Source organism: Hibiscus syriacus, unplaced genomic scaffold, assembly GCF_006381635.1.
Source record: "Hibiscus syriacus cultivar Baekdansim isolate YM2019G1 unplaced genomic scaffold, ASM638163v2 tig00110602_pilon, whole genome shotgun sequence".
NCBI classification, from domain to species: Eukaryota; Viridiplantae; Streptophyta; class Magnoliopsida; order Malvales; family Malvaceae; genus Hibiscus; species Hibiscus syriacus.
In genome coordinates, this window is record NW_024062798.1 from 214,624 (window position 1) to 230,379 (window position 15,756).

Below are 15,756 nucleotides of genomic sequence, written 5' to 3' on the forward strand. Positions count from 1 at the left end.
GCCCATTACAAGTGGGTGAAAAGCAATAGAAGAAATACACTTTGCCATGTTCTCTATGCTTCCTCTTTTAAATGACAAGAAATTATGCTGAGAACTGTTATAAGAGGGGCAAAAGGTTGAAGATGGAAAGGAAACACATACCTTGGAATGAGAACAGGTAGAACGAGAAAGAACTGTTAAGCAACGAATGTAGAAATCCCTTACTGCTCGGAGCAAGTACTTGTTGAACCATTGAGGGTAGACATGTTAAAAGGGTTGCAGCAAGGCTAAGAATCCTTAATGATTGATTGTGCACTACATAAGTTTTTCCATTTCACGAGCACCGAACTGGTGCACCAAAAATTAGCCACGTGATCCTCGTATACCCCTCTCTCAAATGGAGCAAGACGAGATAAAACCTGCAAAGAGCAATCATATTAGAGAAAGTCACAAAGCTGGTAACTTGGTATTCAAACCATAAGTATGATGAATCACCTCTGGTAAAAAGAAATATAAAAAAAAATACTGGATTTTAGAATTTTTTACTATCCATTGTGATGGGAATGATCCATAAGTCCCATACAGTCCTCAAGCAATTATGCTCTCCAGACAAGATTATTACAATATGGGATACTTTAATTGGTGAATCTTAAGAAGAGGTCAATGCCATTGGTTGCTTATTGCCTTGAATTCCAATCTCAATTGAAAAAGAGAAAGGAGTTCATTGTAGAACTTACAGCCAAAGCAGCCTCTTCTGACTCAGGATATGGCCACCAGACAACAGCAAACGTTCCTACAACCATAAATCCCAGTTTTGTCATCTCGAGTTGTGGATTTTTTATTCTTCAACCATTTACCCAACAGATAGCTGAAAGAGGCAGGAGCAAAATATGCGCTCATCTGGTAAACATAATAGCATAAGAAGATCCATATTAAAATTCTAGTCCTGAATAAATCAACAAATAAACATCTTACATAGAACAAATAAATTTTTAAGTGGATGCATTGAATTTTCATGTTGATTTATTTGATACAGTTGGATTACTTTCACTAAGGCTCTTCTTGGTACTAGGGAAAGGGTAAGGGTGAAAAAATGTTCAGTTTAATGGTTAAGCTAGAAAATAGGAACGCAACTTGAAGTCCTCTTGAAAAGTTATCTTCGATGTGGAACCTTACAAATAGTCTACACTTCTATAAGGCTCTTCTATATGTGCCAGTGCCAGTGCCAGTGCCATGAGTGCAAGACAATATAGCACAGAAGCAACAAAATCCTTCTGAGAGAGTGCTGCAGCAATGGCAGCAATGGCAGCAATGCTAAGACCAAGCTGATACAATTATACTGGAAAAGGAACCAAACAAATATTAAGACCCAATTAGGGTTGTATATGAGACGAGACAAATCGCAAGCCACTTGAGATCAATTTGGTCAACACTCGAATCAAATGGACTCAACTCGAATTGTCAACGAGCTGTAGCGAGCTACTTGATACTCGACAAACTTCAACATCTTATGTTTTCGGTGTTTAAACGTGTATATACAAGATTAAGTTGGACAAACTTCGATATCTTATGTTTTCGGTTGATATATTTGTCTAGTTACACCGCTTGATTATAGTATTGGTGTCGATATGACCATTATATTTTTAGTTTTGACAATACTATCTCATAACTATTCAAGTGATTTGAATGTTAATCATGTATCGTTAAAAATGGATAGTTTAATTGATGTGAGCATCTTATTAGCCATTAGTTAATAATAATCATATCAGTTAAATCATCTTTTTTTATCGACAAGTGGCTACATGCAAACCACTTAAATAATTATGTGGTTATATTGTCAAAATTAAAAGCATGATGGTTATATCGATATCAACCCTATACTTAACCTATAATTAAGTGGTAATTTTTATAGTTTTAATTTTATCATTATTTATAGGTTAAACTACATGTTTAGTACGTAAATTATTACTTTCGTTCCTTTTTGGAATCCAAACTTTATTTTTTTGAAATTATACCTAATATTTAGTTTATATTTCATTTTGGTACTTGTCTTAAAAAATAACAGAATTACTGGAGTTTTATTTTTATTATTTTTTAAATATTGATATGAAATTATCTTATGATGTCACATTAATATCAACAAAACGTTTGATATTGTTTTGAAAATATAAAATTTAAGTATCGAAACGGAATACAAATAGTAGTTGTAGTATTAAATGTATAGTTTACCCAATAGTAAAATACAGTGTCAAATTTTGTCCATTCGCAGGAAATGTTGTTATTTTCCTTTCATCTCCCAATTCCCACCATGTGATTTTCTCTGGTTCGATGACATTCTCCTCGTTCATGTAATCAATCAATGCCTTTCTTCGATTCATCCTCTCCAATTCCCTTCTCTTCTTACCGTTTCTTTTTTTTTTACCTTTTCTTAGTGATCTCCTTTCGTTTTTTCTTCTCCATTGTTTAATTTGAAGAAATTGTGTCGATTTTCCTGTCCCCGAAAACCCTTTTCATTTTCCCGGAAAATATTCTTCATTTGCCATTATTTTCCATTTCCTTTACCGAATTCTCAGTTTCCATTTCCAATTTTGGTTTTTTTTACGTAATTCCTTCGTAAAAGTCGTTTTTGTTGTTGTTTTTCGAATTTTTTATAGTTTTATATATTAAAATGGAGAAGGACAAATTACCAGGCTTACCGCCGACGGCAGGTAGAGTTTCGGGGTTATCATCTGCCGTAAATGCTACGAACACTTCAAATGCGAAACCCGAACCGGCGAATTCCGGTCAAACTTCGGATTCGAATCGTTTCAGTCACGACATAAGCAAAATGCCTGATAATCCACCGAAAAACTTAGGCCACCGTCGTGCCCATTCCGAAATCATAACTCTCCCGGATGATCTCAACTTCGACAGTGATCTCGGCGTTTTTTCGGGGCCAACCGCAACAGACGGGCATTCGTCCGACGAAACGGAGGAGGAAATTTTGTCTACGTATCTTGATATAAACAAGTTCAATTCTTCTTCTGTCATCTTGTCGTCTCAGGTCGGTATGTTTTCAGCAACGGCGGCTCCGTCGGCTGCGGCGGGTACGGGAGGAGGGACGTGGACGTCGGGTGAGGAAAATGCGAGTAATGGTGTTGGGTCTTCTAGGAAGCCTAGAAGTAGGCACCAACATAGCCTGTCGATGGATGGGTCGACAAGCATTAAGCCGGAAATGCTTGTGTCTGGTCTGGCGGAGGCTTCGCCGGCTGAGTCTAAGAAAGCAATGTCCGCCGCTAAGCTTGCTGAGCTTGCTCTTGTTGACCCTAAGCGAGCTAAGAGGTGTTTTCTTTTTGTTATCTTGTCATTTCAAATTCTTAGATTGCTAACTGAATGGAGTTTTACTGCCTTACCATTTTTCTATATGAATTGACATAAAAGGTTCATGTTTTATATGGAACGTTTGTGGATTTTTGCTATTTGTAGGTTAGGATTGTTTCCTTCAATTGTTTTAAATACGACAAGTTTCGTCTTAATGAGTTTGGTCGCAAGTCATGACTGAATGTAGAGTAAATATGGATGTGTTACTTGTTTTTGAACTTACTCCATATAATAATGTCTTTTATCGTCGGATTGAACTCGAGCATTGAGTGGCTTGCTGCCTGGTTGAAACCAGTTCAATAAAGATATGGTAGCTGAGACTATGAAAATATGTTTTAGTTTGAAGCTAGTGCAGATGCTTATGTTATAGTTGATTTCTTTTATCTCCCCATGTTTGTGTCTTTTGATGATTCTCCTTCTGTTCCTTTTCTTTCCCTTTCATTTAAGGAATCTTTGTCTTTCTTCGGATTTCGTCGCTTCTAAAACTGGAATTTATGTTATCCTGATATGTTTTTCTTTGGCACCACCTTTATTTTGTATGCCATGTGATAGGATCTGGGCAAATAGGCAGTCTGCTGCAAGGTCAAAGGAAAGAAAGATACGATATATAGCTGAGCTTGAGCGGAAAATACAAACACTTGAAACAGAAGCAACCACACTCTCTGCTCAGCTGACTCTATTACAGGTATTTGCATCGGCTTTGTGCCTTCTTTTCTTGTGTTTGTATTTCAATGTTTATGTGTTCATTTTTATTTAGATCTAATATGGTTCATTTGACTTTTCCCATGGTAACTTATGAGCAGAGAGACTCCACTGGCCTGACTGCTGAAAATAGTGAGTTGAAGCTGCGGTTGCAAACAATGGAGCAACAGGTTTACTTGCAAGATTGTGAGCACCTCTTGATATACTTCATTCGAATAACAATAGCTTTGACGTATTGCATTTTCTTATTATTTTTGTCTATTACCTCTTCACCTTAACGGGAAAAAGTTTGAAAGATTTTGCGTGTGAGAACTTGGTTGGATGGCAATCAGAGAGAGATAAAATAGACTGGAACTTCAATATGCTGGATGTGTGTTCTTTGTATAGACACACCTTCCGTGCATTTTACACTTAACAGTACCTCCGACACGTCTTATGTGTATAGGAAAAGATGTTATTACAATGTACTTGAATGGTTCTTAACGTAGTTTTTTCAACTTTTGGCTTGCATATTAGTTTGGGAATAAAGTGCCGCTCGTTTTACCTTGAGCACCTCACTAAAGCTCGAGATGCGTTTATTGTTGCCTTCATTAATGATGCTTTATCCTTTTTTTCTTGTTACCTGATAGCATTGAATGGTGCACTGAAAGAAGAAATCCAGCGTCTAAAAGTGCTGACTTCTCAATCCATGTCAAATGGTGGACCAAGGATGAACTATGCATCTTTGGGAGGTAGTCAGCAACACTACCCGAATAATCATGCTATGCAGTCTCTTCTAACGGCGCAGCAATTGCAGCAACTTCAGATTCAGTCTCAAAAACATCAGCAGCATCAGATCCCACCACATCTACTGCATCAACTTCAACAGCTACAACTGCAACAACAACATCATCAGGAGCAGCAACAGCAGACAAGAGAGATGAGAGTTAGAGCATCTATGCTTTCACCAAACCGGAAAGATGGTCCATCATCAGATGTCAGCTCAACCGCATCAAATGATTAGGAGTTAAAGGTCCTTAGGGCCAGGTATTGATGGGCCTTTTGCTTCCGGTTCAAAAACTTTTGGTTGCAATCCGTTGTTAGACAGGACAACATTTGTTCTTTCACATCTATCTCTTTATATTACATTTATTTCTAGCTATATAATCTTCCGGTATGGTATACCTATTAGGAATTGTCCAATTTTCATCGGTTACGTTTTCTTTCATCTCTAGAATGGAGGGCGGAACAATTGATGGCAGTAGTTAGGTATGAGCGTTTCATGTGAGTTTTATGGTTTAGGGTTTAGGGAAACAAACTTTCTTCCTAATATATTAAAACAACAAAAGCGTTCCCACCATTACACCGCAAGGAAATAAGGAAAACCACAGGTTGCATAATAAAAGGGAAATAAATTGAAAACTCATCGAAATGTGGGTGAAAAAAAAAGGAAGATAAAAAACAATGTAAACTTGCTTAGAGGCTAAGCTCCATTGATTAAGGCTAGTGCATCGGCTTCAGTAGGCAGTGCCGGGATGGCTCCCTTCTTGGTCGTAGTGATGGCTCCACATGCATTTGCAAATCTCAACACTTGCCTCAACTTAGATTCGTCCTCGAGAATTGAGGGCTCGTCGACGATCTTCGATAGCAGAGCCCCGATGAAAGAGTCGCCGGCGCCGGTTGTATCCACGGTGTTTACATGGAATGCATCGACTGCCCCATGGAATTTCTGATATTTGTTCAATCACAAACAGAACATAAGCCAATATAGTTTTGTCCCACTGTATATACCTAAAAAGCATCGAAATGTAACATTGGGACCCATTGTTTTTATGGAATTAGATATAATAAAAGGTGCACAGTATTTGAGTTCAGGTTGAAGAAACCACCTACCCCCGTCCACCAACTCTTTATAATAATAAAGAAAAAAACAACTCCAAGTTGCAAAATATGGCCCCAGAGCTTCACTTTGTAAATTGCTTTAGCCGTTGGTATTACTCAAAGGACATAATTCCAATGTAATGGACCAAATATGTATAATTAATTATATTATATAGAATATATTCAAAGATTAATATAAGAAAGTATATCTAATTCGGCAATCTGAGTCAAATCCAGCACAGGGAATTGAAACCCCTGTGAAAAACTCCACCTACAAGTCATTATCTGCAATAAAAATAAATGCACCACCTACCATGACAGGCACTGCTACGTGCTAAGAGTCAAAATTTATGGTTCTTGGAAATAAGTTGAATTTAGCATACCTTGGTGTAGTATCGGCTACCCTTTTCACCGAGGGTGACCAGGAGCAGGGTGAAATTGGGGCGCCAGAGTTTCATGGCGGTTTCGTCGTCTACCTTGTCGCTGCCGGTGAGGAACTCGAGCTCGACGTCGCTGACCTTGACGATATCAGCCTTATCCCAGATGGACAAAATCTGTTTCCTGGCTTCATCAGCCGAAGGCCAAAGTGGAAGACGAAGGTTAGGGTCATAAGAGAGCAATGCGCCAGCCTCTTTGGCCACTTCCATTGCCTTCAAATGAGATGATCTGCATGGTTCCACTATCAAACTTATCGATCCATAATGAAACACTTTGGCCTGCATGAAAAGAAAAATGAAATATAAATTAAAAATTCAATTAAAAGTATAAAGAAAATAGGTTAAAAATTAGATATATATAGAGATTGTTTGGTAAGCTAATTGTATTTCTTCACTTATACTTCACTCATCAAATCACATCTACCGTACACCAACCGACAGCATTATACTAATTCTATAATTTTCAATAATTTGCTAAAATTTAAAACACTAGTAATTGTATAGTTTAAGCAATTTTTATATTTAAAAAACCCCAAAAATGAAAAAAAGTAAATAAAAACCTCTTGGGTTCATTTGGAATTTTCACGGCAATTGTCACCAAAGGGAAGCACGTGATTTGGATCCACACTAAAGTAGCTTTTCAATTTACATAGATGGCAGGTGACAATATCAAAGCCATAAATTATGAAAAATTAAAATGAAAAGGACAATTTTCAGAGCTTAGATACTATGTGTGTGAGTCTAAGGAAAAAGGCTACGCTCACACTACGGCGCGTGAGAAACACTGGTTGTGTTTGGCTCTAAAGTCAACATAGACGAAAGAACAATTGAAAAGCGCGGCAAACCAAACAAAGATTCAAGAGGAGAAGAAACCAACAGATTCGTCAATTAGAAGTAAAAAAACGATAAAAGTACTCACTGATCTGATGAGATCAAGGTTCAATTCCTCCGGCTTCAACAGCATGTCGGCGCTGGGATTCCTGTAGAACATGAACTCACGCTCTCCGTCGGCGCGTAGCGTAACAAAGGCGAGAGCGGTTCTAGCGCCCTGGTCAAACAAGATCCCGTCGTCGGAGACTCCGTTTTGCTTGAGAATATCCGCCAGCATACGCCCGAACTCGTCGTCTCCGAGTTTCCCGACGAAGGACGCCTTGCCGCCGAGTCTAGCGACAGCGATGGCAACGTTAGCGGGGGCTCCGCCAGGAGCTTTGAGGAATCCGGGTGCTTCGGCTAGAGAAACGCCGGAGACGGTGGGGACAAAGTCTATCAGCATCTCACCGAAGCTGACGATCAAGCTCTTGCCGGAAACAACGCCATTGGCTGCCATATCTTCGAACAAAAAGAAGACTTCGATCGAGGAACAGAGAAAGAATGAGAGAATAGGGTACAAGAGGGGAGGAGGTAGACGAATGAAGGGCTGTTTATATAGGGAAAAATAATGGAGTAAAACCCGAAATTTTGATTTTGTTAACAGAATAAGGAACTGTGCGATCGAGTTTTAAATATATTATATATCGTCTTCTCTTATTTATCCAAATATCCATATCATTATTTAATAGAGGTTAAATTACACTTTAACTTCCATACTTTTTGTATATTCATAATTAAGTCTTTTTATTTTGATTTTGAGGAGTTTAGTCCCTTATGTAAACTCTCAAACTCATATTTAATTGTACTCGTATTCACATTCTATAAGAACTTTTAGGAACATTAATGACAAATTAATGTATTATTTACTGCTTTAGTAAAATTTTAAAATTTTATAAACAATATAATAAGATAAATTATATCTTTAACCAATATTTTAAAAAATTAACAGTAAAATATTAATTAATTGATCATTACCATCTTTTTTGTTATATTAGCATTTTTAAAAACACATAAATTATAGATTGAAATAAATTTAAACACTTAATATTTTCTATCTCAAAAAGTATAAATTTTAGAACTTACTCTAATATTGTGAATGGAGCAATTAGATTGAAATGATCGTCTCGTAGTCTCGTAATTTAACTGAGAGATTGCTATTAACTTTTAGGTTTTTATCTTTGTTGCATGATAAAAAAACCTCATAAATTACAGATTTAGTTGAATTTAAACACGAAATATTACTTTTCTATGTTATCCAAGAATTTTAAAATTTATAAATTTAAGAGTAAAGTATACAAATGTTCCCCGGTTATAGGGTATTACTTGTTTAAGTCCATCGACTATTAAAAGTTACAAAATGATTTTTTAATTATAGAGTATTGCTTTGTTAAGTCAATTAACTGTCAAAAGTTATAAAATGGTCACCCGATTATTCATTATGTTCAAAACTCGTCCTTCTCCGTTAAAAAAAGGTGGTGGTTGTCTAAGTTTGACGTTAACATGATGATTGGGATGTGATAGTCGTTTGAGATTCTAGGGTCAGATTTCATATCATAGTTAGTAAATTAACGTTCTGCTTAAAATACCATCATTTTTCGTTTTTTTAACGAAAAATGATGAGTTTGAAACATAATGAATAGTTTAGAGATCATTTTATAACTTTTGATAATCGAGTGACTTAAAAAATAACACTCTATAATCGGAAGATAATTTTATAATTTTAATAGTCAAATTAGAATCGGGAGACCAAAGTTAGAGTGAAATGTAAGCAATAATAATCACATAATGTGAATCAATTATCACGTGACGTGGCATGCTTTCCTTCTATTTTATAGGAATACTTCATTAGTATATGAAATATTGAAAACAACTTTACGACACCTAAATTATTTATTCCTTCTTTAGTTTCTTTTATTTTATATTTTTTATATTTAAAATATAATATAATTAAAACGCATGATCCCATGCGTAGATCCTGTTATTTGATTAAAAAATAAGGGTAAATTATTAATAAAAAAACATAGGGTAAACTATATTATTACTCATCAAATTAATAGTGTTTCTATATTTCAATCAATAATTTTTTCTTTCTTTTCATCTTTATTGATCGGTGGCGGCGGCATCAATCTTTATGTTAATTGCCGATCGTCGGTATTTTTTTTTTTATATTGTATCTTTATTTTTTCTTGTTTTTAATTTTCAATAAGTTTATCTTTATTGCATGTTTTCATATGTTTTGTGGCACATTTTTTCCTGCCTTTTGGCACATTTCCAGTCGTTTGGTGTTATTTTTCATTTATCTTTTTTAAGGGTTGATTCGACATCACCACAACTGATCAAGATGACGTTTATTTGTTATCATGTTGATCTTTCCTATTTTTGGACTCTTGGATTGGACTTGGATACTTTGTATGTATTCGTGGATAGTTTTTTCACGTCGCTGGACTCTAATTTGCGATTTTGTCGGTGGTCTTTCGATAGCTTGAGATCGTGGGATCGAGTCCCACGGTGGGCAATTCATAATTTGGAGGTCTTCCACGGAAGTTGCTCTCAACCTGGCGTTGGGGGCAGCCTACTATCCTACCTCCCTCTTACCCCATTATATATGGGAATAAGGGTCAACTAATTTTTTCTTTCGATAGCTTGATCAATTTGCAATTTGTTTGTTGATGCAATCAGATCTGTTTGTATCTATCATTGTTCGAGTTCCGGTTATGTATTTTAATCTTTCCTTATATGATCCTTAATTGGTCTTAAGTTGCTAATTTTGTGTCGATAATTTTAGGAAAATATCCTAATTATGTGCTTAATTTACTATTAAAATTGTAAATTTTCATTGTAATTCAAGATAATTTATTTTTTAATAAAATTAGTGGTTTTTATAAATAAAAAATATTATTAATATTATATAATTTTATTTTAGTCAGCGACTATTAATTAACAACGATGCCAATTTTTAATATATTAATACTTTCTAATAATATGAATCTTATTTATTTTATTGATCATTTTAATTACTAATTTTTAAATATTTCAATATTTAATTAAAAGAATTTATATGTAATAATGGTCGAACATTTCAAAATTAAAAATTACATTATGTGTAAGTTTTTAATATAGTAATTATGATTTTTATAGATATATGCAAATAAGAAGAATAATTATGATTTTTTTATAGAATTACAAAATTTTAATTTTCAGTTTATTACCCAATTGAGAAGTCATTATGCTTTTTTGGTTATGTTCATTTCTTGTAAGGTATAATGTTAAAATTGGCTCTCGACGTTTATAAAAAATGATCATTTGTCTCTTGGTTTATTTTTTAGAGTATTTTGTCACAAACGTTTTATTTTAGGGCAAAAAGACCCCTAACATTTGATAGGTTAATCACTTTATCTTTTATTCTTTTGGCCATTTTAACCCTCAACGTTTAATTTTAGGTTAAAAAGGCTCCTGTTTTAAAACGTTAATCGTGTGATAACTAATGATTTTTATATATGATAGAGCTTTTTGCCCGAGAGTGAAATGTTAGGATCCAAAATGCTTCAAATAAAAAAAAGAATAGGGGTCAAATGATCATTTTGATAAATATTGGGGTTATTTTTGGTATTATACCTTCTTGTAGTAGTTGAAGTTTCAATGTCTCCTATCGGCAAGCAACAACAATTTGCTCGTCTTTTCCAATCAATGTCAGTTTACTGTCTTGAATGTTTTTGTCAAAATATATGGTGAGAAATTAAAATATTTATTTTAAATATATTTTATAAAGTATAATTAATCAAATTTAGTCGGTGATAAAAAAAATTGTTATTTTTTTAAATAATTTGAGTTTAAATAGTTGCGTTTACAATATATATATACGTTATCAATAATTAATAATTTTTTTTGAATATATATTACATTATAATCGCCTCAATGATATAAGTATTATTTTTAAAAATTTTACATTTAAACGAACATTAATATAAAAAAATACTTTTATCTCAAAATGATATTGTTTTTTCTCAAGGTGTTAACATCATAACTAATTTAATGATTTGGATGTCAAAATATTAATCGTCAACAAAGCTTGTAGAAATGTATAAAATTAACTTAATTTTATACTATGAATTTAGCTAGGATTAAACATCGAGAGGGACCAAATTACTTAATTTTAAAAGAACATGGACCTATTAAAGATTTAAACCTAAAAATTGGAGCTCCTCCTAAGCAATGCTCGCTATTTTACATTTAATATAAGAGTATAATGACAAAAAATACTCATAATGTTATGCTAAATAGTTATTTCGACTCTTGTTATTTTTGAACATTTTGATCCTAATGTTTTATATTGGGATAAAAAGTCCATTCGTTGATGGAAATCTTAGTCAACAAACAGGCAACGGTCCAAGATACGTGTCTTCTTTCATAAAATGAAATGTTGTAGGACAAAATGATACAAAATAGGGGGCAATGTGATAATTTAGTCAAATATTAGGGTTTTTTCTTCTTCTTAAAATAAAATGCTATGGAGCAAAATACTTTAAAAATTAAATGTCAAAATGACTATTTAATCAAACGATAAATACATTTTTCGGTATGCCTTAATATAAATGGATCGCTCCTTGTTTTAAATTGTATGTATATATATATATATATATATATATATATATTAGAGTTAATTGTATCACATGTTCTTTAACTATGACTTTCATTCTAAATTGGTTCTCAAATTTTTGATATTCTAATTTCATCCCTAAAATATAACTATCATTCTAAATCAATCCTTAAATTTTTGAACTTTTCAATTTCATCATCAAAATATGATCCTTATTTTAAATTGGTCCTCAAACTTTTGAATCCTCAAACATCCCTAAATCCATCCAAAAATGTAATTAGTTTCAACCATAAGTTAACATTTTTTAACATATAATAATACATATTGGCCTAATATTTTTTATTGACAAGGGATGCGATTAGTATATATCGATGGTATACGATGAAATTGGAATGTTGAAAAAAATTGAAGAGTATTTTAGAATGAGGGTTATAGTTGTTGGATGAAATTGACATGTCCAAAAGTTTGATGATTGGTTTAGAAAGAGAGTTATAATTTAAGGATGAAATGAGAATATTAAAAAATTTAAAGACTAATTTAAAATGAGTCATAGTTAAAGGGCATATGATGCAATTAACTATTTTTATTCAAACTTGACTCGATTCAATCCGTAGTATATATCGGTAATCATTTTCCATCATTTTGTATTATTGCAACCATATATTTTTATTGCTTTATAATTAAATTAACATTAATCAACTATAATTTTAAATTATATGTTAGAAAAAAAAGATTGAATAATTAAAGTTATAAATTATAATTTAAGTTTTGTAGAAGTTGTGGATTGGGACTCCTTACCCTATCTTTTAAAGGAAATATTAGGCACAAATCAACTTACCTCAGTGGTTAAATGAATCGTTTATTCTTAGAGATCACGAATTCAAGCAACAGCAGCTGCTGCAGGGTGATTGATTGTTCATTATCAAATGGTTGAGAGTATTTATAACAAATATTACTTTATAATCACTTTAGTTTAATAAAATAAATAAATGAAAGATTGGACTAGGTAAACATTTTTATTCCAACTTTTTTTTATAATTTTAGATTCAATTATTAAAATATGGGTAAAGTATATAAATGGTCCCTCAATTATAAGGTGTTGCTTTATTGAATCTTTCTACTATTAAAAGTTACAAAATGATTTTCTAACTATATAACAATGTTTTTTTAAGTCCCCTGACCATCATATCCCAATTTGCAGGTTAATGTTCAACTCAAACTGCCATCAATCTTTTAACAGAAAATGACGAGTTTGGAACAACATGAATAGTCGGGTGATCATTTTGTAACTTTTACTAGTCGGGGATTTAAAAAAGCAATGTTCTATGGTTAGATGATCATTTTATAACTATTAATAATCGAAGGACTCAATAAAATAATACTCTATAGTCAAGGGACCATTTAAGTACTTTACCCTCAAATTATAGATGATTATATAGGTATCTAAACTCGTAATCTTAAAAAAAAAGTATTCATAGATGGAGGTAAAATTAAATATATGCATGAAATTAATATATTTTATGATTATTTAAATTCGATTTAATAGACTCAAATTTTGTCTAAACATATTGTTTGCACATTCTTATTTTTTTTTTCAAAAGTATTTGTTCTATTTTAGTGAAGGGTTTTAATAATTTAATATATTATTTTGATCATATTCAAAGATATTTCATTATTCAATTAGGTCCTCATTCGCTCGAAATCTTATGATTTATTATAAATACTCGAGCTCCATTTCAGAGTTTTCGAGTCGAGCTCAACAATACTCGAGCTTGACTCAGATCGTTTACACCCCTAACTGTATGAATATTGGATTTCAATGGATCTAGCGACTAGATTTGTACTAAAAGGAACACAAAAGGGTGAAGAATTTTGACAAATATATTATTTCCTCAAGGTTTTAGAGTTAATTGTTCTCCAAGGAATCAAATACTTTATAATCATATCGTTGGCTAACATTCAATGAACCCAATTTGGTATCTGAACTTCCTTCACCATCTTCATCACAACAAGAGTCACTTAAAGATAAATCAACCTCGTAACTCTCATGCACATGCGACCCGGATGAGCTTCCTTCACTTTCTTTATCAAGATACGAAACTTCGTATTCAGAATCTGATCCTCTCATTGATAGGTTATCACCTTTTGAGTCATCTTCAGTTTCTGATAGTTCTTCATAAATGGGATCATCATCTTCTGAATCTGATATACTTGAAGAGAAGCCAGTAAGAGATGAATCATGACCATCTCTCTCAAGCATTTGTGGTTCCTTGATTTCCAGGGTGTTTTTTGTTGGACTGTCCAAGATTGAGATTGGATTCCGGTTATTTGGATCACCATAGAGTGCGACGTGTCTGTAGTACAACTCCAGTTCCTTCTCTGCAATAGCGATGAAGTGTCTCACTGACTCGAGTGATTGCTCGTATTTTGATTTTTCAAGTGCCTGAGAAGAAATGACAAAGATGGTTTAGTTGACGACTGTTATATACTGCTCCATACTCGCTAAAACAAAATCACCATGATCATTATTAGCTGCCAGAGAAAGAAAGATGACAATAGTTCAAAGAGATGCCAAATGAAATTTCCCACACCCTCCCATTCACAAATAAAGCTAAATAAATGGGAAAAATGACAATAATACGATACTATCAAGAAATAAATAAAAATAAACGTAATCGATATTAGCAGTCCATCAAGAAGATAAAAGCCACTGACATCTTTAAGATACTTGAAGCCAGTCATAGTATCTTACATACAATTGTAAAATACTGGAAATATAAAGGATTAAAGAGAAAGGAATCCAGGACAAAAAGACTTTCATTCCACATTGAGAATATTTTAAGCACCATGACACCCGTACAAAAGAACAAATTCTGGACCAATTTCCTATGTTACTGCACTCAAGTATGAATGCCAAATCTCGAAATGAGCATGTTTAAAATTTTCCAAGATTTTCATGAATTTGGAGCGTTTTAGGGGGATCATATACCATAACCATCAAAAATTGTCTTAATACATAATGGCAATTAATACAAAATACACACACATAATGGCAATGATATCATTTCGCTGAAAGCTACATCACAATAAATGTGATTGTAACGAGGATGCTATGGTGGACACCATGGCTAAATAATGATTATGCATGTGTGCACGTAAAGAATGTGAGGGGAAATGCTATTAAAATAGAAACCGAAGTCTATCTACTTTAGATACAGCTAAGGAGCACTATATCCAATTTGTCCTTACAAAGTACTGGGCAATTGAGGGTAACGTTTTCTTACGTTCCTAGTTAAATTTGGCCAACTGTACAAAAGCATAAATTGTTTAAGTATGCATGAGAAGATCTAAAGAGGGAATTGAGAAGCAAAACTCACCCTTTTCTTGGACAATGTATCTACCGGAGACATAAGTTCTGGCTGCACATAGTTTTTCCCTAGATAGAATATTATAGTGTCATCACCAATTATCTGAACTGGGATCCCACCACTCAGTCTAGCAATTTCGTCTGCATATTCGTCTACTTGGCCAGGCTTACAAGGCTTGCAAATGACCTTAACAGTTTCGTGTTTCTTCCAATGCATATGCATATTAAGAATAACTCCGCCAAATATTCCTCTTCTCCCAACTGGCACATAGTTGGACCTTTTCTGAGCTATTTTTTTCATATAAAACCGTTCTTCACCTGTCAGATCATGAGGTTTAACCACAGGTCCCTGAACTTTGGAAACTTCATAGCGCTTAAGTCTTTCAACAAGTAACGCTTCCTTTATTTTGGCCTTGAGAAAGTATCATAGACACCAAAAACCATATGTTAATGATTTTATAAGCATGAGAACTAACAAAAGAAAGAAGACAATAATTCATACAATTGCAAATCTCGAAATTTAAACTGAGCTAACTCGTTTTCACAAAACAGATTCTAGCAAATACAGTAAAATGACATCATTG

At 33.5% G+C, this 15,756-nt stretch overlaps 3 protein-coding genes across 3 annotated transcripts; 1 reads left to right on the forward strand and 2 right to left on the reverse strand.

The window, feature by feature from the left end:
- The first annotated feature begins 2,229 nt into the window (after positions 1–2,229).
- Positions 2,230–5,174, forward strand: LOC120134977 (probable transcription factor PosF21). Its single transcript, XM_039151349.1, has 4 exons — positions 2,230–3,300; positions 3,892–4,024; positions 4,143–4,227; positions 4,671–5,174. The coding sequence occupies exons 1-4, from the start codon at positions 2,648–2,650 to the stop codon at positions 5,042–5,044; spliced, it is 1,245 nt and encodes a 414-aa protein (XP_039007280.1). The 5' UTR covers positions 2,230–2,647; the 3' UTR covers positions 5,045–5,174.
- A 156-nt stretch (positions 5,175–5,330) lies between these two features.
- LOC120134978 (fructokinase-2-like) lies at positions 5,331–7,749 on the reverse strand. Its single transcript, XM_039151350.1, has 3 exons — positions 7,258–7,749; positions 6,285–6,617; positions 5,331–5,749 (listed from the first exon to the last, which is right to left on the reverse strand). Exons 1-3 carry the CDS (start codon positions 7,663–7,665, stop codon positions 5,504–5,506), a joined length of 987 nt encoding a protein of 328 aa, XP_039007281.1. The 5' UTR covers positions 7,666–7,749; the 3' UTR covers positions 5,331–5,503.
- Positions 7,750–13,711: 5,962 nt separating this feature from the next.
- On the reverse strand, positions 13,712–15,473 carry LOC120135127 (uncharacterized CRM domain-containing protein At3g25440, chloroplastic-like). The gene is made up of 2 exons (XM_039151473.1): positions 15,183–15,473; positions 13,712–14,248 (listed from the first exon to the last, which is right to left on the reverse strand). Exons 1-2 carry the CDS (start codon positions 15,471–15,473, stop codon positions 13,712–13,714), a joined length of 828 nt encoding a protein of 275 aa, XP_039007404.1.
- Between the last annotated feature and the right edge of the window lie 283 nt (positions 15,474–15,756).

Excerpts from the sequence above, each read along its gene's own strand:
- LOC120134977 (XM_039151349.1), top strand. The coding sequence starts at position 2,648 with ATGGAGAAGGACAAATTACCAGGCTTACCGCCGACGGCAGGTAGAGTT. Across the intron at positions 4,025-4,142 it reads CTCAGCTGACTCTATTACAG|AGAGACTCCACTGGCCTGAC; the intron begins GTATTTGCATCG and ends ACTTATGAGCAG. Across the intron at positions 4,228-4,670 it reads ACAGGTTTACTTGCAAGATT|CATTGAATGGTGCACTGAAA; the intron begins GTGAGCACCTCT and ends GTTACCTGATAG.
- LOC120135127 (XM_039151473.1), bottom strand. The coding sequence starts at position 15,473 with ATGAAAAAAATAGCTCAGAAAAGGTCCAACTATGTGCCAGTTGGGAGA. Across the intron at positions 14,249-15,182 it reads ATACATTGTCCAAGAAAAGG|GCACTTGAAAAATCAAAATA; the intron begins GTGAGTTTTGCT and ends ATTTCTTCTCAG.
- LOC120134978 (XM_039151350.1), bottom strand. The coding sequence starts at position 7,665 with ATGGCAGCCAATGGCGTTGTTTCCGGCAAGAGCTTGATCGTCAGCTTC. Across the intron at positions 6,618-7,257 it reads ACCTTGATCTCATCAGATCA|GCCAAAGTGTTTCATTATGG; the intron begins GTGAGTACTTTT and ends CTTTTCATGCAG. Across the intron at positions 5,750-6,284 it reads GTAGCCGATACTACACCAAG|AAATTCCATGGGGCAGTCGA; the intron begins GTATGCTAAATT and ends AACAAATATCAG.